This window comes from Argentina silus (genome assembly GCF_951799395.1).
Source record: "Argentina silus genome assembly, chromosome: 19".
NCBI lineage: Eukaryota > Metazoa > Chordata > Actinopteri > Argentiniformes > Argentinidae > Argentina > Argentina silus.
Window position 1 is genome coordinate 1,894,263 of NC_139673.1, and position 22,500 is coordinate 1,916,762.

Here is a 22,500-nt window from a genome sequence, read left to right on the forward strand (position 1 = left end):
TGTGTAATGTGTTTAAAGCATATCCCTCAAAATGTGTTACTCTCCCCACAAACATTCAACTCTATAATACCCTTTTCTGTGTATGATATTACATAACACTGTTCAAGACAACCTATTAGTGTAACACATATTGTATCCTGTCTATATCATTGTTTTAGCAGGACTATAGTAATATTGTGCTTATTCTTTGAATATTTCTATGTATTTTTTACAAAGCTTTGTATAGAAAAACACCTAACGCTCAAGTGGCAGGCATGTACCACTTTCACGTGTTTAAATCTAAACTATATAGAATAACAGTATGTGTACTGTATTAAAATCCCACTCATGCACATGTATCTATCTACACATTATACACAGACACATACAATGTTTGCAGTGAGCAATACCCAGTGGTATAAGAATTATCTTTCAGTCCTATTTCAACAGCTTGAGAAGTATTTCCAGTTTTGTATAAAACTGTTTTCTTTCCTGATTACCTCTTGTTAATAAATCTATTCTATCTCAGGGGGAACAGTGCCTTCCCGTGTGCCTTCCTGTTTGAGTGTGTCATGCTTTTCTGTGTGTTTGAATATTAAGCTGTTGACTAATATCATTCGTTGTTAAATATACAGTATATTACATGTATTTAATAAGCATTATTGATCATTATTATTCGATTGATAATATATAGATATTTTATAATAAATGTAGTATAATGTTATTATAGAACCATAATAATGTTCATATTTAAACCTTTGTGCCTGACCTGCATGGAGCACGTCTGGAAACAGACCCCGTCATGTGACCCTCCGGCCGCTGCATCAGCGGAAGTATGGCGCTCAGAGCCGCTGCGGGGGTTTTACTTCTGTCTCTCTCACATCTGGTCACTTTAACACCTTTGGTCTTACCTGAAGGTAAGCACGCTTAACTAAATGTGTTAATGCATGGTACCCTGGCTGTGGTTGGTGCTCTGTCCTCTCCGTGCAGGGATCGGTGTGTGTGTATTGTATGTACAGAACATCGACAGCCAAGCGCGCTGAAGATGAATGCAGCGTTAGTTTGGATAACTTCGTAGAGGACGTCAGGCTGTTGCGTGTTGTCTTATTAACACTTTACGACTTCATGTGTAATGTAAGGCGATAGTGCGTACGCTACATTAGTGAGAGGTCATCCAGTAGCGTTGTGTTTTTCTACTTCTTCATGAGAAACCCTTTATTCAAGGCTGGTTTGGACCTGAGACACAGCGTCCTAAAGAGTTGTTGTGTAGTGTCTGAGTGTGTAACACACTGAGTGACGGGAAACTAGCAGACTGTTACTGTTCATTTCTGTTTTCTGCTTCTTTTAGAGGAATATCAGTTCAAACAATGGATGTCACAGGTATGTGCAAAATAAATGCTGCGATATGTATTGATATGAATTCCTTGGTACAACATTTCTTTTGTTAGTATTATTAGTTGATAAATCCGTTCGATCTAAACAGCCTTAATTTAAATGTAACAGAGTTTGTCTTTTGAAAGCTGATCATGTACTGAATGTGTTTTCTTAGAACTGTGAAATAATTATATTTTCGTGTTTAGCACAATAGAGCTTATGCTGACCTGGGGGAGTATTACCACCGCCTGCAGATCTTCTCTGAACACAAGAGAAGAATCGACCATCACAATGCTGGGACGCACACATACTCAAGTACAGGACATACATTTAATTATACTTTATAATGCTCGATTCCTGTTGTGACAACCTGGTATGTCCTCATATCATCTACAGCTTACAGTGATCTCCCCTTTCCACTGTTTCTTTAGTGGGACTGAATCAGTTCTCTGACATGACCTTCGCCGAATTCAGGAAGTCCTTCCTCTTGACGGAACGTCAGGTACAGGGCAGTTCGGCATAAGATATTGTTACTATTTGGGAGAAACATTCAATGGGTTTGATCCTGTCCTCTGAGATTAGATCATGTATAGTTATAGTTACTGTACTGTATTTATCGCAATCAGAACTGCTCGGCCACTAGGGGGAGCCACATCAGCAGCAATGGGCCGTACCCCGAGTCTGTGGACTGGAGAGAGAAGGGAAACTTCGTGTCTCCTGTAAAGAATCAGGTATGTGGAAGGATGTCCTTCACCAGCTGTCAGCGTGGTAATTAGAGCCCGACCGATACCGGATTTTTGGGTAAAAAGATTTGCTGATATATATGTTTTGTTTTTTTACAGAATTCTTTTTTAGCACAGTTTTCATTAACAAACAGTTAGAAAAAATATGCTCTTAATGCTAGTTAGGCAAAAATCCATATGTCAATACTGATCTCCATTGATCAATAGAGCAACATTTATTTAACTTAATTAATTTATTCAACATTTTGATTCTGATTATTTTATGTCCACAGTTACTATCCCAAACGAGAATTTCTATATTTGTGTATGTTCACAAAGAAAGGCAATGTTTCCAACGTTTCTAAATACTACTTAGACCCGGGTCAGGAAAACAGGAGAGGAAAGATGTTTAGTTGTGTCCCTCAGGGTCATTGTGGGAGCTGTTGGACCTTCTCCACTACGGGCTGCCTGGAGTCAGTGACAGCTATCGCTACCGGGAAGCTCCCACTTCTGGTGAGAAGTACAACTTCTGGAAATCTCTGTGTCCGACACGGTTTTACCCTTGTCCTCCCGTACTATGTCCTAGGTTATTATGCAATGAAATACATATACATTGATTGGTATTAACGGACCCAAAGTGTGCCAAGAAAACATTCCCCACACCATTCCACCACCTCCACCATGAGAAGGTGTTCCTAATAAAGTGTTTGTGAGTGTATATAGTAGTTTAGTATGTTGTTTGTAATTGTTGCTGTTTTTGTTATTTATTTCAGTCTGAACAACAACTGGTAGACTGTGCCCAGGACTTCAACAACCACGGATGCATGGGGTCGGTGACACCTTGAGATCAGGAGGTTATCATTCAGGCGTGCAGTTTCCCTCCATGTTAACAAATTGTAACCGAGTTGAGATGGTAAACTGACTCCTCAAGTTCAAATGCCCCCCACCCACCCACGCTGTCGAATTGCTAGCTTTTTCGATAGCGTAGCTGGTTAACATCGGGTATCTGAGGAGACGGTCATGTGTGTTGGCAAGTTCGAGGCTCGGTCGGAGCAAGTCGAATTGCAGGGCGACAGTTTTCGTCTACTTGACATCTGTTTCAAGTGTCTAGCATGAAAATGTCATTTAATTTCTTTGTTTCAGTGGGCTCCCAAGCCAGGCATTTGAGTATATCAAATACAGCAATGGACTCATGACAGAGGATGACTATCCATACACGGGTCATGTATGTACAGTATTTATGTATGATATATTCCATGTATCCAAATATTATTTACTTTACTACTTTATTACTTTAATCGTTGAATTTCTCACTAAATGTCTTTATTTTTATCCCTATTCTTTTTTAAGGACGGCACTTGCAATTTCAAGCCTGAGTTGGCAGCTGCTTTCGTGAAAGAAGTCGCCAACATCACAAGTGTGAGCAAACAGTTATTTTACAGACATGTTATCAGTCATGTTATCATATGTTATCAGACATGTTACAGACATGTTATCAGACATGTTATCAGACATGTTATCAGACATGTTATCAGGGCGTATCTGCTTTACTGGGATAGAGACAGTAGAGGTTGACAGGAAGGATGGGTGGGAGGGAGGAGGGATGACATGCAGGATAGGTCGGGGGTCGGAATCGAACCAGGAACCTTAAGATTATGAAGTATACGCATTAGTGTGCTTCACCACTAAGCTCCCAGAGCATACAATTGTAATAATAATAATAATAATAATAATACATTTCGTACAGAGACTGCAGCTCAAAGTGTGTGTGTGTGTGTGTGGGGGGGGGGGGGGGGGGTAGTCAACTACCTCCAGGGTTCCTCAGGGGGTACAAAGAGTTTGGGGGGTGTACTGGCAAGAGAATTGTAACCAGTTGTCCATCCTTTGCGTCTGGCCCACCCAACCTTGATTGATTGAGTCTGTGTGTGTTTGCAGTATGATGAGAAGGGCATGGTGGACGCCGTGGCCAGACTCAACCCCGTCAGCTTCGGCTACCAGGTGACGGCGGACTTCATCCACTACAGAGAGGGGGTGTACAGCAGGTGAGACCCCTGTCCTATTCATCACTCACACTTGACACAATACAGACGATTACAATACTTATAGACATACATATACATGATTACAATACAGCCGTACATTGCATAGTTGCATGTATTTGGAACAATTGCATTGAGATGTCAGTATGATCATATATATATATATATATATATATATATATATATATATATATATATATATATATATATATATATGATGGATAGATGACTCACTTACTTAAACAAATGTATTTGTTGTAAGTTGCTTTGGATAAAGGAGTCTGCTAAATGCCATAAATGTAAATGTAAATGATGATGATGATGATGATCTGTGTTTGCAGCACCAAGTGTAAGAACACTACGGACATGGTGAACCACGCGGTGCTGGCGGTGGGGTACGGTGAACAGAATGGTACCCCGTATTGGATAGTGAAGAACTCCTGGGGCACAACGTGGGGAATGGATGGGTAAATAACGATTTAAAAAATGACTGTGATTTTTATCTAAGCCTTTGTTTTGTTACGATGATGACTACTAGATATCCTTTACAAGACATGGTGTTATGATCACAGATCAGCTAATAAAATCTGATTAGGTTAGGGTTAGGGGTTAGGGTAGGGTTAGGGGTAGGGTTAGGGGTAGGGTTAGGGGTTAGGGGTTAGGGTTAGGGTTAGGGGTAGGGTTAGGGGTAGGGTTAGGGGTAGGGTTAGGGTTAGGGTAGGGTTAGGGTTAGGGTTAGGGTAGGGTTAGGGTTAGGGTTAGGGTTACGATCCAATTAACGAGGTATTTTATCCGCTCCTCAGGTATTTTCTGATTGAACGAGGGAAGAACATGTGTGGGTTGGCAGCCTGCTCCTCGTATCCTCTCCCCTTGGTGTGAGCGAGTGGGAAGTCTGGAAGAGGAGTGTGTGTGTGTGTGTGTGTGTGTGTGAGCTTATATCAACTCAGGAAGATCTGGCTCGAAGGGGATGTGTTTGTGTGGCGAACACCAGCGTCATTTGCATGGCCATTTATTGTTTTTAAGAGCTGGCATGTCCCATGTTCCAGTTAAAGCCTGCTTAACTTTAACCTGTAAGTTCCGACGTGGTTTGTGAGATGGTGGTGGTTATGGATGTGGGTGGTCAGGGATGTTTAGCTGGTCAGCCATGTCTGAATTAAAGTTACAATATTGTAATCATGTGCTCATTCATATGTGTAGTGTTACAAACTGATTATTGCGCCAATCTGTTTGGAGGATGTGAGATTTTTGCACTCTGGCAGTGGGCCTATATAAGCCACATAGTTAAGTGTCTCTTAATTGGACAGTGTTTTGAAGTGTAATACAATTTACAATTTAATTGTACGCTATTTCTTCATTGTCGCCATTGATTGTACATACTGCCATGCCACAGATGCTGCTGACTTTTGACATTTTATTGCAGAATGTTTTTACATGTTAGAATTTTGATTTGTGTGCATTAAGAAATCTGTTATCTAGAAAAGGAATTCGCTAAAATCTTTATCTGGAAATCGTTTGAAAGATGTATGTTTAATTGAATACACTTGAATAAAAGTCTCAGTTTGTTATGAATTGAAAAACGCATGCACCATCGGAGAGGAACAGCGACCAATCAGCTGCCGGGACTCCGGTTACAGAACCCGGGGGGCGGGGCTTGTTACAAAACATGTCCTCGTGGTGTGTTCCCTGAGCTCCAATCAGCTCGCCGTTTTCAAAATAAAAGCGCAAGTTAAAACATGAATGGAAACTGATGGGATCACAATATTTTGTCTTATTTTTGCTGAAATAAGCACACATTACCCAACAGAAAGTGTATACAATTTTGTAAAAGTAATGTTGAGCTTTAAAATGTACATATTGGTGGAATTACATGGAATTTTACACATGCCTATATATTTGTATAAACTGGACTGTACATAACTGTTTCAAAAATGTCAATTCATCACTGGTACCACTGTACTCGGCAACACTTCTAGAATACATATCAGGTGAGTTTGAGTCTAAAGCGATGTCATAGCAAATGTTGCTGGCTATTTACTCCGACCATACAGCTTTTATTTTGAAGAAATCCTCCTTTACATGAAGCGGTAGTCGGTGGGCGGAGTTGTTGCAGCCCGGGACACAGCAGAGTCCGGGCGGCGGGAGTGTCCTTCTTCCTACTTCCACTAAGTTCCCTTCCAGACTCTCCAGGCTGCAGTGTCGCATTTACACGATTTTGACATGGAAATGTAACACTGACATGGAACCAGAGCACTTTGAACTTGACAGTGATGTGCAACCGCATTTATTCCAGGTAAATAGGGTCGTGTCGTTGAATTGCATGCTTCAGTTGGTGATGCGGAAGCTGTGTTCGCTGGGTTACCGGAGCTCAGAGACACCTCGTCTACCGCTGCTGGTTGACACCTGCAGTAAAGCAAACGGTGCTATGCACTCTCTGCGTAAAGTTATCGGTACATGTACGGTAGCATGAACTGGAAGAAGTAGAGGTCGAGAAACCTCCCATCCTGAACTTGTTTTCCTTACCCAGTCACGTCAGTGAGTTTTAGATCGCCTGAGCATCCTGGTGACATCCTCCCCAACATTGCGTCCTCCTCCCCAACATTGCGTCCTCCTCCCCAACATTGCGTCCTCCTCCCCAACATCGCAAGGACCAAAGTCAACGTCTGGAACAGTTTAGCTGAGGTGTTTATGTCAGCTTGATCTGTGCGTCCTGTCTCCTAATAGATGTAACCACCATTGTATCCGTCGTCACTTCATGAACCACTGTCTCGTAAACAAACTGAAGCGTTTCAACATTCATTTTAGGAAATGACCCCTCCTGCAGATACCGATGGAGCCCGAAGATCAGCACGACAAAACGACAAACCAAACCCCCTCAAAGTCAACCCTACTAAGGGTGTCAAAAGAGAGGTTAGTTCCAACAATTATGATACCACAGAGTCCCTATACGATGCAAGTTTGTGACCAGTTTTTATATGTTTTTTTATATGGTGAGTGACATTCCTATTTAATTCACCTGTCAGAGGATAGCACCTTTGGAAGAGGAATGCAGACCTAGGAAAGTCACGGTGACAGATGAAGATGAAGATGTAAGTGTTTTATCCTTGTATCCTGTAAGGCCTTATGTCCGAGTTCACATTCGATGGATGAATAAATGTCAAAGGTGTCCAGCAAATAACTTGCTCCTTGGTCTGTCTTTCTATACTGAAGGGTCTGTCTGCATATGAACTTGAAAGATTGGAAAACATTAAACAAAACCAAGCTTTCCTGTCTTCCATTAAACTGCTCGAGGTTGGTGACATTTATGAAGTGTGTGTTATTACAACCTGTGCCATGGCAAATTAACCTGACATTTATAGTGTATAACTATGCGATATAATGGATAACCTTTTTTTTTATTTTATTTTTTTATCAATAGGCCGGTGAAGCTTTAAAACAGAGAGACACAACAAAGCCCTCAACGAGAGGTCTCCAGAGGTAGGTATATACACAATACACGTACACAATTACAACTTAATGAAACACAATCAAGAAAAACAAACCCGTTTTTCAACAAAGAGGTCCTCCATCAAAAGTTTAAACTGCCCAAGCGGCACCAGAGCAACCAGCTGAAACGTTCTCTGCAGATTGTTCCAGCAGTGAGGAGCACCACAACTAAAGGAACCTCCAGACTTAACCACCTCTGAGAACAAGATGGGTAACTGATGTTCTTGAATACTCTACTGTTGTTAACACCGAGTACCTTTGTCTGCACAGGAAGTCAAAGAGCACGGTGAAGGAAGTGCTGCCTCCTCGCAAGTCCCTGCGCCTACAGAACAAAGATGCTGTGTCGCTCACCCTTCCGCCGGAACCCCGCAGGGATGCGTCGTACGAGCACGTAATTTGATTTGTTAACTCACCAACTGCCAAAGCATTCCAGAACACTCAGCACCTTGAGTGCCAAGTGTTCTATGTGGAGTCTACCTAGCAACAACGCTTTGATTGGCTACAAAATGAAGCATCATCATTTATGCAATTCTGGTGAATAAAGTCACCCCTGGCACTCTAGGATGTTGACGATTTGGCCGACTTTATTCACCCTCGGCCCTGAATGAGTTAAAGTGCAACTCTGTTTCATGTTTACAGGAGATGGGATTGAGTAAACTAACGGATGCTAGAATATTCCGTAGATGTTAGTTGATGCGTTTATTTAATGCTCATCCTGAGAATCTTTTGTTTAACTTGTACTTACCTATATTTTCAGTATCAACCGCCCAGGAAACCAGAGGGACCCATCAGTATGGAAGCAGTGAACATGGAAAAAGGTAGTCAGCTACCTCCAGGGCTCCTCAGGCGGTGGGCTGAGGTGGGCATTGCTTCTCTCTCCTGGCCAATTGTCATGGTGTCCATTGTGGCCTTCTTTTCACTGATCATTTGCTGATTTGTGTCGCTGCCCAGGACTCTGACAAAGAAGAAAAGCTAGTATCGGACCTGGACCTGAAAGAGTGAGTTTTCGAATCCTAGAAGGTTTCGCTTGGGATTTGCATCGTAGGCTTTGAGTTTGGATGTTAAGCAGTTAGCCTTTTATCAAACGCTCTGTGACGAATGTCTGCCGTGTAAAACCGTGAGTGGAGCGTTAATACCGGGGCTGGCGTTGTCGTCCTGCAGGTATCGAGCCGCCCTGAGGAGCATGCATCTGACTGGGAACAGCGTGGTGAAGGTGGTGAAGGACCGCATCTTCTCTGCTGCCTTCCACCCCGGCTCCAGTCACCTCCTCATGGCCGCAGGAGACAAGTGGGGGCGCGTGGGGCTGTGGAACCTGGTGAGTTAACTGTACTTAACTTTAGTTAACTTAACTACAGTGTACTCTCACCTAACTAGTATTAACTGTGTGTTACTGCAATTCAAAATATACAAGCGGCCGGCAACTAGTACAAATATGTATAACAAATAACATTAGACAAAATCACGGCATAACAAAAACTGTATGGAAACAAATGATTAATGTGTTTTATGAGAAAAGAGACAGCAGGTAATATTATAATAATATAGGCCATTTAGCTGACGCTTTTTTCCAAAGCGACTTACATTGCAGTGAGTGCATACATTTCAGTATATATGGTCCCAGCGGGAATCAAACCCACAACCTAAGCGTTGTTAGCGCCTTGCTCTACCGACGGAGCCACAGAGGACCAGGTATGCATGCATGAGAGAGGTTGTGACTGACGGTTGGCACGGTTGTGTGTCTGTGTGATGTTCCCTCAGGACTCTGATGAGGGAGAGGACGGCGTCCTGCTCTTCGAGCCACACACTCGGCCGGTGGGCTGCATGGCGTTCTCCAGGACCCGCCCTGCCAGCCTGCTGTCTCTGAGCTACGACGGAACGCTGAGGAGTACAGACGTGGAGAAGGCCGTCTTTGAGGAGGTATAATATACAACATCATGTTATTGTCCAACCCAAGCTGGAAAATGTGTTTTTGGGTCTCATCTCATGCGTGATCATGACATCATACAAAAGTGAAAACACGGCACATGGTTGTGATCGTACACACAGACACATCTTACATGCAATGTTGTCGTCTTCATACATGAACATTGACTGTTTTTTTTGTTTTTGTTTTTGTTTTTTACAAACTAGGTTTATCGCGTCGATGATGGCTTGAAAACTTTTGACTTCCTGTCACATGACTGTTCGACGCTGGTGGTTGGCGACTGGCAGGGGGACGTGGCCATCGTTGACAGGCGAACGCCAGGGTAACGGACAATATTTGGTTTCTCTTTGTAGGAAGATTTACTTGTCACAAACAAAAACAAAACGATGCTGGCAAATGTCCCGTCACCAGCAGACATCCGGCTCCAACCTCTGGCTGGCCTCTCTAACTCTTTTTTACTGAAGTCTGTGTTGTGTTTGTGTTGTGTTGACTCAGAACCTCTCATGAGTCCATCCATTCACTGGACTCTCCGGTGGTGCGCTGCGTCCATGTCCACCCGGTTCAGAAGCAGTACTTTGTGGTGGCTAAGAACAGGTATGACCTGCACACCGTCAACCAGTCGGGTTCTTATTTTGCCTGAAAGCCATCAAATTGTGAATAGTCCTGATCAGGGAAATGTACAGCAGAAACTTACTGTCTCTGTGATTTATGTTGTTGAAATATTGATCAGTGTTTTTTTAATCTGAAGGGTCGTGAGCATTTACGACGCCCGCTGTCTGAAGAAGTCATCGAGCCAGGCCGTCTCCCAGCTGATTGGTCACTCCCTCAGCATCTCCAGCGCCTACTTCTCCCCCCACACGGGGAACAGAGTGCTCACCTCCTGCTTGGACAACAACATCAGGTCAGTCTGACACATTCACATGGCTTGAAGGTCCAGTATGGAGGTTTTAGCTTTAAAATAATGCTAAATGGCCATGATAAATCGGTAGCCATCTTGGAATGAGATCACATGATGAAGAGCGTTCAGTGAAGAGTGCTGTATCGGTCCAAACAAAGCGTTTCTATAATCTGGTGTTGGGTACTGAAGGACACTGGCCTTTACATTACGTTAACGTTTGGTTTGTTTACAAGGATATGCACGTTTGGCGCTATTAGAAAACGTATCATATGCACGTTTTAAAATGTTCAGTGTGGCCAGCAGGGGGCAGCAACATGTAAAACTACATGCTGGACCTTTAAGGCAGAGGACAGCACCTTGATCCAGCTGTCAAACAGGCTTCCAAAGAGCTGTAATAATACTGAGCTTAATATTATATATTATATATATTATAATATTATATATAATAATATTATATATGTTGAGCACTGAATATGCTTGATTTAAAAACGTCTGTTGTTTTTTACAGGATATATGACACGTCGGAATTGACCTCCAAAGCTCCCCTTTTGACTTCCATGAGGTATTCTAACACAATCACACTGTATAGAAGACACCGTTTCTCTAAGTGTTGGTTCCCTTTCTCCCAATGTATGTTTTCAGGATGCTTGTACCTGGTAAGGATTGCTGGGCATTTTTGGAAGGCTGCATATCTGCAGTGATTTGCGGTATACTGGACATACCATACTATATGTATCCCTCCTAAAGACCTCTTCACCCCCACTTCTCTCTCCAGTTAATATATTTTAAAAAAATCCTTCTAGCATTGTGACTGTCTATGGCCCCTGGTCTGAGCATTGTGACTGCCTATGGCCCCTGGTCTGAGCATTGTGACTGCCTATGGCCCCTGGTCTGAGCATTGTGACTGTCTATGGCCCCTGGTCTGAGCATTGATTACTTTGTCTTATGATGACTGATGGATAGATGATTCACTTACTTAAACAAATGTATTTGTTGTAAGTCGCTTTGGATAAATGCATCTGCTAAATGCCATAAATGTAAATCTATATGTAACACATTACATCGATCTGTTTTTTTGTTTGTTTGTCAATTGTAGACATGACATGCACACGGGCCGCTGGCTGAGCAAGCTGCAGGCGGCGTGGGACCCTAAGCGGGAGGACTGCTTCGTGGTGGGCAGCATGGAGAGGCCTCGCAGGATGCAGGTGTTCCACCAGAGCGGCCAGCTGCAGCACACCTTCAGGGACGAGGAGAACCTGTCCACTGTGTGTTCCATCACAGCGTTCCACCCCAGCAGGAACGCCCTACTGGGAGGCAACGCTTCAGGACGCCTACACCTCTTCACTGACTGGCTGGCTGGCTGAACGGCTGGCTGGCTGGCTGAACGGCTGGCTGACTGACTGACTGACTGTATGTGTGTGTGTGTGTGTGTGTGTTCAGCTCTAAACACTGATGCGACATGTTGGATGACTGTTTATTCAATCATTCAGTGTGTCTGTTCGTTTTATAATACATCAGAAATAAAGTTATATTAAATGTTTCTACTGAGGACTTCCAGCAAACTAGAGCAAAAATGTTTCAGTGTTTGGACTCTAGATGGCAGTGTTGTTCCATATTCAATAACCACACTGAGTTTAAACACTAACATTTGTTCCGAGGAGCTAAGGAACGAGATACATAGCATCATAGAGGGAATGGATTTAGACTCAAGACACTCACATTTAAGAATATATTATATTTATTGATCAATTAATTCAGTACACCAGTCTTCAATGTGATTAAAATGATGCAGTCTTATTTGGGGGGGGGGGGGGGGGGGTAACAGAAATGCAGAACTCATGCTTACAGAGGTATGAGACGGGACGCGGGCTTGAGCCTCTGCAGAGGCTAGTGCCCTCTCAGGGAAGAAAACCCCCCTAACCCCTCTACCCTAGACACTTAAATGAACTACTAGATCGGTATAAGTACGTACAAGGACTCCATCTTGTCCTCTGATTGGGGAGGTGGACAATTCACCTTTTGGCTTATACTTATCCACTCCTTTCAGCCCGACCTCAGTGTCTAGGAAGTAGGAGGAACCACGGCTGTTTCTGGACAGGGTCTGCGTCTAAGAGTTGTCAACGCTGGGTTCTTTGTGACGGACATTGAGTTGCATGTCAGCGCATCATCATCATCATCATCATCATCATCACTCCCTTCTCTCATGCATTATCAGGCTAGGGTCACCGGTTACCATGGTTACCGGTATACAGGTAACCATGACGAACAGACTTGCATGTCCAGTGTCGTCCTACGGAAAGACATTTGGGAGAACAACAAATTGAAACAAAACATTACTTTACTGTCCAAGGCTGCCCATGTTTATTTTCGTTATTATTGCTCAAATAATGCTGTATTGTTTGTCATACAGGACACGTTGAAACTTAGGTAGAAACACGGGTACATTATGCCATTGTAGGGAAAACTCTTCATATCTTCTTAAACTATTTCTGCCTTGACTGTTCACTCTTCACAATTCCAACACACATGTAATACATCAATCAGGGACCATCTAGTTTCATCTTACATATTGCTGTGGAGCACATGAATCCATATATCTATATCACCTGATCATCCGATCCATAATCTCAGAAACGCAACCTTTAGGTAATGAGGGATTCATAACACTGGAACTAAACATGTACCTACTTGCACTGCTATGCCACTGCTATGCACTGCTATGCCACTGCACTGAGGCCATTAAAACAATAAAGAAGCATGTTGTGGTAGAAGGTTGTGGTAATAATGACGGTTGTCCTGTTTTCCTTCACTGTTGTCCCCTGTCTCACTGAGCAGACATGCTGCCAAAGATGAGAACGTGGTGGAAGGTGAGTCTGTCGGCCCTCTGGCTGCCCTGCAGACCGCCCTGTCTGGCTGCCCTGCAGACCGCCCTGTCTGGCTGCCCTGCAGACCGCCCTGTCTGACTGCCCTGCAGACCGCCCTGTCTGGCTGCCCTGCAGACCGCCCTGTCTGACTGCAGAGGTATCTTTGGTAGACATGTAAAGACAACGCGAGAACAAGAGGTCACTGTACAACAGTACACTGCTTCCTTGGTGAAGTCGGACGTAAACGTGATAAGAACTATTTCTACCCTACTTTCCTTATTTCTTCTTACGCAAGTGCTCGTCTGATTCACAATGCTAAAAAATGTATAATTACATTTTTTACAATGATAAAAATAACATATCAATTCCGTTAAAATATGTTATATAAGGAACCTCTCAATATATTAGGAGACATTACTTTGTACAAAATAAATTCAGAATGATTTCAATATACTGTATTCAACATTTACAAATAATGAAATGCATTTACACAACTACAAATTTAAGGGTGAAGGTTTTTTCCACACCGGCATTTTCAAGTGTTGTAAATAATCCACTGTGAAAACACCTACGGTCAAAATGGGGTTTAAACTAAAGCGACTCATCGAGTGTCCCCCTTAAAAAGGACCGTGGTTTTCATTGTTATAATGTTGCACATCTACTTATGTGAACTCGTCTACGGTTCCTAGTGAGTGCTTTTAGGAGGTTCTCTACCACTAAATTGCCAGGTCACGTTACAGAACACACCATTGCATCTAGGTTATTTGATGTCTTGTAAAAGTCCATTTAAAAAAAACATGATTGCTAAATTTGTACATATTGATTTGAGTTACCAGTAACAGTATTCTTTAGACTTGGTTTGACAGACATTTTGACAGAAATCTCAGTGACATCACAAAGATTGTTGCATGTTGGCTGATGTGATGATGGTACTCCAACAGACTTTAAACCAAGCTTAAGTCACAGTCATTACAAAAATAATCTTAAACCTTCTTACAAGACAGTATCTACATTCAAAAAGTACTTCTTTACATCACTTCTGATCCATATCATTCACTACCTTCTTTCTGACGCCAGAGACGTCACCATGAACTCCTATTAGTAGTAGTGGTTGTATTCTAACAGCAGCCAAAATCTAGGGTTTAGCACTATAATGATTATCATGGATGTTTGTTGACCCCAAATTATTAAAGGACATGGTTTGCCCTTCCATCTGTCACAACATTTCTCAGCTCAACAACCCAACGATACATCTGCTTAATATTAGTCTTGTACAATGTACTGTATGTTCATATGAATTGATAGAAAATAAAGGCAACTGTTTCGTCTGTTTGAATAATATGTGTTTTTTCTCCCACGTCCGCTCAGACCTCAGACCTCGTGATGTGAGTTTGACCTGTCTGTTGCCATGTATCTGTAGGAAAATAAAGTACCTTGAAATGACCTGAATTTCCAAAGTAAAACATGAGTACAGAAAATGTCCTCACTCTGATGGTGGAAACAGGAAGTGGAGGCTCTTCTGTGAGCAGCTCAGGGGCGGTCCTTGGCTTGTAACAGGAAGTGGCTCATGGGAGAAGCTAGGATTCATGTTCAGATGGGGCCGTCCTCCCTCCCTCCCTCCCTCCCTCCCTCCCTACTTCCTACCTTTCCTCCCTCTCTCCAGTCCTTCGCTCGTCCCTCCACCGTCTCCTCAGAGGAGGCCCGTCGCTCTGCTCTCCCCTCCTCCTTCCCTCCTTCCCTCCTTCCCTCCCTCCCTCCTTCCCTCCCTCTAGTCTCACTTGTCTATGAGGAACCCTCCCATCCAGCGGAACTTGCAGGCGAACCACCGCCGTAGGGGGCAGAAGTACTCAAAGTGGAACTGCTGGAACTCGGGCGTCTTGCGAATGTCCCGCAGGAACGCGATGTCCAGGTCGGACTCGGTCAGCATGATGAGGAGGGACAGCAGGGCGAAGAGGAGTCCGATAGTGACGAAGGACAGACGTAGGACGCTCAGGATGAACTTGTTCAGCTCCTCCACCTCTTTGGGGGGGTGGGACGGCTTGGCCCTCCCCCGACGCAGCACCCGGCCGTCCGGCCCGAACTCCGCCACCCGCCCGTCCATCGGCGTCCCCGCCTCCGACTCCCGTTCCTCGTCGATGCTGTAGGGGGCGCCGTTGTGCTGGCGGGAGAGGGCCAGCTCCATGCTGTGGTCGGCCACGGGGGTGGGCAGCACGCTGTCGGAGGGGCAGTAGTTCTCGTCGGAGATGACGGCCGACCCCCCCTCCCCGGGGTCCGTGGCGTGGTGGCTGCGGGAGCGCGGCATGAAGGAGTCGCTGTGGGAGACGGAGCGCACCGGCGTGGAGTGGGCGCTGTCGCGTAGCGACTCCAGGCCTGGGAGAAGAGAGAGAGAGGGGGGGGACGGGGGACGGGACGAATCAGAAACAAACACAGAACAGTGTTGTTAACTGTGATGTGTTGTTACCAGTGCTGCATATGTAGAACCGAGAAAGGGGGGGGGGGGGGGGGGAGTATTCATTATGGAGGGAGAGATGGGACTAAAAGCATGATTTTCTATGTATTCATCAGAGAGAGAGAGAGAGAGAGAGAGAGAGAGAGAGAGAGAGAGAGAGAGAGAGAGGGAGGCTATATGCAGTCCACAGAGAGATGAGCATAAAAAGCTATCAATGCAGCCCAAGTGTTGTGTACCATGCAACACCTCTCCCAGAGAGTGGGTACACACGGGATTTGGGACACAGACACAGTCAGTAGGTCATGTGTCCTCCATTAAGCTCAGGTCTAGTCATGTCAATCCCAGGGGACAGTTTGTGATAGAGAAGGGATCTGGATCTGGTCAGTAAGCCACAGTGGTAATGTGAAAACAGAGAGCTGTAAGCCCCTCTTTGAAATAATCCAAAGTGAGAAAATGAAAGTGTTCCTACCCCTAGAGTATCATGGATCACTCCATTAAAACAGATGAAGCCTGTGGTGAAATGGTGCAATATAGCTCGAAATACTCCCGACTCATCAAACAAAGCTCCCCACCCCCCCCCCCCACCCCCCGCTGTTTTCCCAAACAACAGACACCCAGATCAACCACTGATCTCATCCTACAAGAATCGCAACGTCAAGATAGTCTGTCACAACTGAACAAATCAATCGATACAAACTGTGAACCAAAGCTGACATGCATAACTCTGACTGGAGACCACACCATCATGTCACATAATACGCTCGCCCAAACTCAATACTTCCTTCCGTCTGGCGTGTCCCCCCTCCTGACCCCAAACATAAACATGGAACATGAGAAGAGGTTCCTTCAAAGCCTCCTGCGTGACTCCAGACGTCTCCGTCCAGGATAGTTTCCTAAGCTGTCCTCTGAGAGCTGTAGTACTGTATATGTTTGTTTAGTAGTAGTAGTGGTGGTGGTGGTGGTAGTAGTAGTAGTAGTAGTAGTAGTAGTGGTGGTGGTGGTGGTGGTGGTAGTGGTAATTAGGAGTAGTAGTAGTAGTAGTAGTAGTAGTAGTACTAGTAGTAGTAGTAGTAGTAGTAGTAGTAGTAGTAGTAGTGGTAGTACAGTAGTAGTAGTAGTAACTAGTAGTAATCCTGTTCACTGTGAGAAGGGGGTCTGATCTCCTTTACCTGCGGAGCTACCTGGTCGGCTGTAGCCACTGTACCCAGGACCGGAGGACCGTGGTGGGACACCCAGCCTGGACGAGGGCCTGGAGGCCTCCACAGACCCAGAACCAGAACCAGAACCAGAACCAGAACCAGACCCGGAGGCAGAGGAGGGAGAGCCGGGGAGGGCAGGGAAGAGAGGCAGCATGCCCAGAGCCCTCCCCAGCAGCCTGGGCCCCATAGCTAGAACGCGCACCTTGACGTCCCGGTAGCAGTGGTTGATCATGCACAGCTGCACGTTCACCTTGGTCTTGATCCGGATCAGACACTTCACCATGATGGCTGTCTGGTTGGCTAACTGGCTGTCTGGCTGGCTAGCTGGCTGGCTCTCTCCTGGCTGGTTGGCTAGCTGCTCGGCTTGGCCCTGTCCCTTGTTCCTTGTCCCTTGTCCTTGTCCCTGGCTAACTGGCTGGTTGGCTGGCTGGCTGGCTAGCTGGCTGTTTGGCTAGCTGGCTGGCTCTCTCCCGGCTGCTCCGTGGTCTCCCAGGCAAACAGGCAGTCTGGAAGAGTGAGTGGCAGAGTCCTGGGAGCAGGAATGTGGCCCAGTTGCACTGTGGTTGTCTGTCCCCCACCCCCCGCCCCCCGTCCCCCGTCCCCCTGATGGCAGTGACACGGAGAGGCCCTGACAAGGGGTCTATTTCCGGACTGGATATTATTACGACTGTAGATTGCGATGCAGAAAGAACACAGGCCAGGAGGGGGGGTTGGACTCTCAGGACCTGCAGATCCCACACACATCTTCAATAGAGAGGAGGAGCAGGTAAGAACATGACCTTCAGCCACTCTAAAAGTAATATCCCTACTGTCAGAAGGACTATGGTGTCTCTGTCCTTTAAAAACCAGCAAGGTGACTTTCTCCTGCCACCACAATAATACCACATTGTCACGGCAACTCCTTGGAGAGGAGGAACGACGAGAAGGGGAGAGATGACAGGAGCCTGTTGCCCCCGCTGTGTGTTACTGTCGCACTGTCTGAGTCACGGTACAGAGAGGGCAGAGCCAAGGGGAAGGCTGAGTGACACACACAACTGTGGCTCTGTTCTCATAGAAAGGCTCTTAGGTTACCGCTCACCGCAAGGAGTGTGTGTGTGTGTGTGTGTGTGTGTGTGTGTGTGTGTGTACATAAAGTAAATAGCATGTGTTGATGTGACACTGTTTAAGGGCCCAGGAATAGAGGCAGGGCTCTAACCCACACAGACACAAAGCATGCCTGCCATCCTGGATTGGGCTTTTGGAAATGTTACCAGACCATTCACATGGTACAGAAATAGAACTCAGGGCTTTCACCAATGACCCAGAGCAATCATTCTAAGTCACCTTTGAAGGAACAATGTTAATGCAGACCTCAGAATCCAAATGTTTTTTCTAGAGTAAGTGGGGTGTACATCCGTGTGTGTGTGTGTGTCTGTGTGTGTGTGTGTGTGTGTGTGTGTGTGTGTGTTCATGTGTGCGTGTGTGTGTTCATGTGTGTGTGTGTTCATGTGTGCGTGTGTGCATGCGTGAGTGTGTGTGTGTGTGTTTTACCCTCCATGATGGAGATGTGTACAGCTCTCCGTCTGGTCCGAGGCACACTGGTCAGCCTGGGGCCGTGGGTGATGGAGGGACAGCTCCTGCTGGGAACCAGGCCAGCCCTGCGGACACACAACCGTCAAAGTGTTGGGACGCAGAGACCACACAACGTCAAAGTGTTGGGACGCAGAGACCACACAACCGTCAAAGTGTTGGGACGCAGAGCCCACTGATCCCGTAGAAGGTTGACAGAGTTGGACTAAGTCTCACCTATGAATCTCAGGAGGCTCCCGTTTGATTTTGGCACTTTGCTCCATCACTTCCTTAGCAACCCTTCCACTGGGAAGAAAACACAGCACTCAGCCTTAAGATGAACAGTCACAACATGAACAGTCACAACATGAACAGTCATAACATGAACAGCTATAACATGAACAGTTGTAACATGAACAGCTATAACATGAACAGTCATAACATGAACAGCCATAACATGAACAGTCATAACATGAACAGTCATAACATGAACAGCTATAACATGAACAGTTGTAACATGAACAGCTATAACATGAACAGTCATAACATGAACAGTCATAACATGAACAGCCATAACATGAACAGTCATAACATGAACAGTCATAACATGAACAGTTATAAGATGAACAGTCATAACATGAACAGTTATAAGATGAACAGTCATAACATGAACAGTCATAACATGAACAGTCATAACATGAACAGTCATAACATGAACAGTTATAACATGAACAGCTATAACATGAACAGTCACAGTCCAGAATACTGGACACAGTTGTATCTTCATTGTTTACCTGTATCTGAAGCGACTGCCTTTGAAGAACAGATTACTGCTCGACACAGTACGGACCTGGCTTGACTTCTCTAATCTGTGGGTTAGTAAAGACAGACAGGGAGACAAGGAGAGAGAATGGGGGAGGGGGGGGGTTATTGTATACTGCAGTAATGGATAAATCCAGGTGAAATAAACCTCGTCAGTTGTAGACTCACTTGTAGAAGGCCTGATTCTCCACTCCACACTTCCACAGGTGTTTGCAGGCTTCAGGTGTCGGTGCAAAGTATGTCAATATGATCTTCTTGTCCTGCAGAGTGTACACACTGGGTTATGAATACCCCTGTGAGTACGCCATACGCACAGCCAGCATGCACATTTTAGTAGACTATAAAACCACGCATAACACAGCATTCACAGTGAGTACATAACACAGCATTCACAGTGAGTACATAACAGAGCATTCACAGTGAGTACATAACACAGCATTCACAGTGAGTACATAACACAGCATTCACAGTGAGTACATAACACAGCATTCACAGTGAGTACATAACACAGCATTCACAGTGAGTACATAACACAGCATTCACAGTGAGTACGCCGATTCAAAAGCAGCCGTAAAGCCACAGCTTTGTCCAGTCATGACTCATTAACTTCTCTATCAAGGATAAATTATACCAAATCCCCGGAGGGGAGGGTTTCTGATGCATGAAACAAGGCTACAATCGTTTCACTACTCCGTAATTCCGCCGTGGAGAAGGCAGACATGTTAATAATGCATGTGTGCACCCACCTCTTTTTGATTTGCATATATATGGAATGTCTTCGCCTCAAACTTGAGTTTGGTCACCTCATCCCTGCCCACAGGGACACAGAGACACACAGACAAGCCCAGTCAGAACAGACACAATTCAATATGACGCACGCACGCACGCACACACACACACACACACACACACACACACACACACACACACACACACACACACACACACACACACACACACACACACACACACACACACACACACACACACACACACACACACACAAACACACACACACACACACACACACACACACACACACACAAACACACACACACACACACACACACACACACACACACACACACACACACACACACACACACAATAGACCCAGGAGGAGACAGCAGAGAAGTGTTTAAATCCCTCGTTTAGAGGTCAGGACCAATTGGTTGAGGTCAGATTCTCTGCTTTCAGGGGTAAAGGCATAGCGAGCCAACTATACATCCACTTAAACAAAGAGAATCGCTTATGTTTCATAAACAAACAAGGGTTTAAACAGCACCAATACGTCAACCTGATAACAAGGAAAACTATCTCCACATCGACCCAGACTCTTTGTGTGCCCTGAGAGGGATATTTAGTGAGTCAGTATGTCTCTTACATGCTTTAATCCACCCTCTAGCCAGACATCCTACCAGAGCCAATATTATAGCTGATGTATTATACCAAGACACCTGACTGCTGTTCTTGGCCTGCGACTGGCGGAGCACCGGAGCCAAGATGGCCGGCTGACGGCTGTTCTTGGCCTGCGACTAGCAGAGCGCCGGAGCCAAGATGGAGGCTGACGTGCGGCCAGCCTCTTTACTCACCACTTGAGGAAGTGGACTCTCCTGTTTCCCTGCAGCACGGCGAAGCCAAACGGTGTGAACGCCAGGAAGGCAGGGTTGCCAGACACATCCTGCCACAGACAGACAATCATATTACGCTGCTGAAATTACAAATCCCCAAATCCCCAAACCCACGCTGTAATGGATGGAGTAAGGAGCTTTGCACGCAACATGGCCGCCCTGAACCAAACTGGGCCGGGTCGGGTCGGACCAGTCTCTTCTGTATGACTGTGCTTTCCAGTATTGTTTCAGCAACAATGGCGGATGCTTAAGCAGGCTGGCCCAGTACAGCTCAGCATTGTGATTAGTAATATAATATATATGACATTTAGCTGACGCTTTTATCCAAAGCGACTTACACTGCAGTGAGTGCGTACATTTCAGTATATATGGTCCCAGCAGGAATCAGACCCACGACATTAGCGTTGTTAGCGCCATGCTCTACCGACTGAGCCACAGAGGACCACAGAGGATTAGGGTGATGGTTCTCAGCATGGGGTTTGTATTGTACTCTACCTTGCATGGGTGAGGGTCCACACCGTAGGTCTCCAGACTCTGAGCCTTCTGTAGGAAGTTCAGCTCAGAGTTCTCAGGATTCTGTCCTCTGGAAGAAAACACCACATCATCAGTTTCCTACACGGATCCACAGAAAATACATAAATGTATATATCATAAAAGCACCATGAGATCAATGAGCATATATATATATATATATATAGGTCCCAGTGGTGGGTAAATGATTTATGAAGTGGATTTAGTTTTTTGCAATTCAGTCAGAGAGGAGAAAAACAATCACTAGGGGGCAGTAGAGGACAGCCACTACAGGCACTATATGGTTTTGTCTGATGCATTGCTGCATCTATATTTCATATACATTTTGCTGTCTCAGAAAGCAGACAGAAAAAGGGAGAGACAGAGAGAGGGGGGGAGGGGTGGAGGGAGAGAGAGCGAGAGAGAGAGAGAGAGAGGAATGGATTGTTCAAGGTGATGATCACCTGACTGACAGGGTTGACACAGGTTAATCACAAACTAATGACACAGCAGTACTGAAAGAAAACCACAAACACACACACGCACACACACACACACACACACACACACACACACACACACACACAGACACACACACACACACACACACACACACACACAGACCCAGGAAGAGATGGACAAATGGCATCTAGGAATAGAATGAATACTCAGCATATCAAGTTTTTATGATAATACATATCTGTGGCCTTGAATATCTCTTCGCAATATCTATTTCCTTATCAAATATAACATTTCATTAAGGAAAGACAGAGATCACATCAGGGAAAGTGAGATGACCTTGTTCCATCAGACAGAGATGAAGATCAGGCCTGTTCGCAGCATGTAACAATCTCTTTTGTCTTCTCTTTGGGGAACTGCTATATTTCTTCAGCCGTTTCTAAAGGAATCAGACTAAAGAAATATAGTAATTTCCCCAAAGAGGAGACAAGTGAAAAAAGATCAAGCAGGTGAGATGATACATCGCTCCAGAGCTGGATGTGCACGGGGAGTGTGGATCTGTGGAGGCTGAGTGTGAGTTAGAATGTGAAAGAGGACTC

At 45.1% G+C, this 22,500-nt stretch overlaps 3 protein-coding genes across 7 annotated transcripts in view; 2 read left to right on the forward strand and 1 right to left on the reverse strand.

Annotated features, from left to right (window-relative positions):
• LOC310820083 (ras-specific guanine nucleotide-releasing factor 1-like) overlaps positions 1-42 on the forward strand; it is a gene marked incomplete at its 5' end in the record, with an annotated part of 21,431 nt that extends 21,389 nt beyond the window's left edge. For all 4 annotated transcript variants that reach the window (XM_083691585.1, XM_083691586.1, XM_083691587.1 and 1 more), the window contains one exon: positions 1-42. This exon is cut by the window's left edge and continues 1,030 nt beyond it.
• Positions 43-812: 770 nt separating this feature from the next.
• On the forward strand, positions 813-13,179 carry LOC310819516 (WD repeat-containing protein 76-like). The gene is made up of 27 exons (XM_083690818.1): positions 813-896; positions 1,328-1,359; positions 1,560-1,668; positions 1,785-1,855; positions 1,980-2,084; positions 2,502-2,588; positions 2,849-2,904; positions 3,219-3,300; positions 3,426-3,494; positions 4,011-4,117; positions 4,456-4,581; positions 4,918-4,989; positions 6,197-6,404; positions 6,917-7,021; positions 7,135-7,200; positions 7,322-7,402; positions 7,530-7,588; positions 7,868-7,988; positions 8,355-8,456; positions 8,549-8,595; positions 8,759-8,912; positions 9,356-9,514; positions 9,728-9,843; positions 10,017-10,115; positions 10,270-10,422; positions 10,928-10,981; positions 11,516-13,179. Exons 1-27 carry the CDS (start codon positions 815-817, stop codon positions 11,781-11,783), a joined length of 2,790 nt encoding a protein of 929 aa, XP_083546944.1. The 5' UTR covers positions 813-814; the 3' UTR covers positions 11,784-13,179.
• Positions 13,180-15,057: 1,878 nt separating this feature from the next.
• The window catches only part of LOC310820123 (FERM domain-containing protein 5-like), a gene marked incomplete at both ends in the record, with an annotated part of 67,256 nt that continues 59,813 nt past the window's right edge, over positions 15,058-22,500 (reverse strand). For both annotated transcript variants that reach the window (XM_083691651.1, XM_083691650.1), the window contains 8 exons: positions 15,058-15,653; positions 18,462-18,568; positions 18,717-18,785; positions 19,274-19,348; positions 19,470-19,561; positions 20,048-20,111; positions 20,894-20,982; positions 21,428-21,515. In XM_083691651.1, coding sequence (XP_083547777.1) covers positions 15,058-15,653; positions 18,462-18,568; positions 18,717-18,785; positions 19,274-19,348; positions 19,470-19,561; positions 20,048-20,111; positions 20,894-20,982; positions 21,428-21,515 — 1,180 coding nt within the window. The remainder of the gene's footprint in view (positions 15,654-18,461; positions 18,569-18,716; positions 18,786-19,273; positions 19,349-19,469; positions 19,562-20,047; positions 20,112-20,893; positions 20,983-21,427; positions 21,516-22,500) is intronic.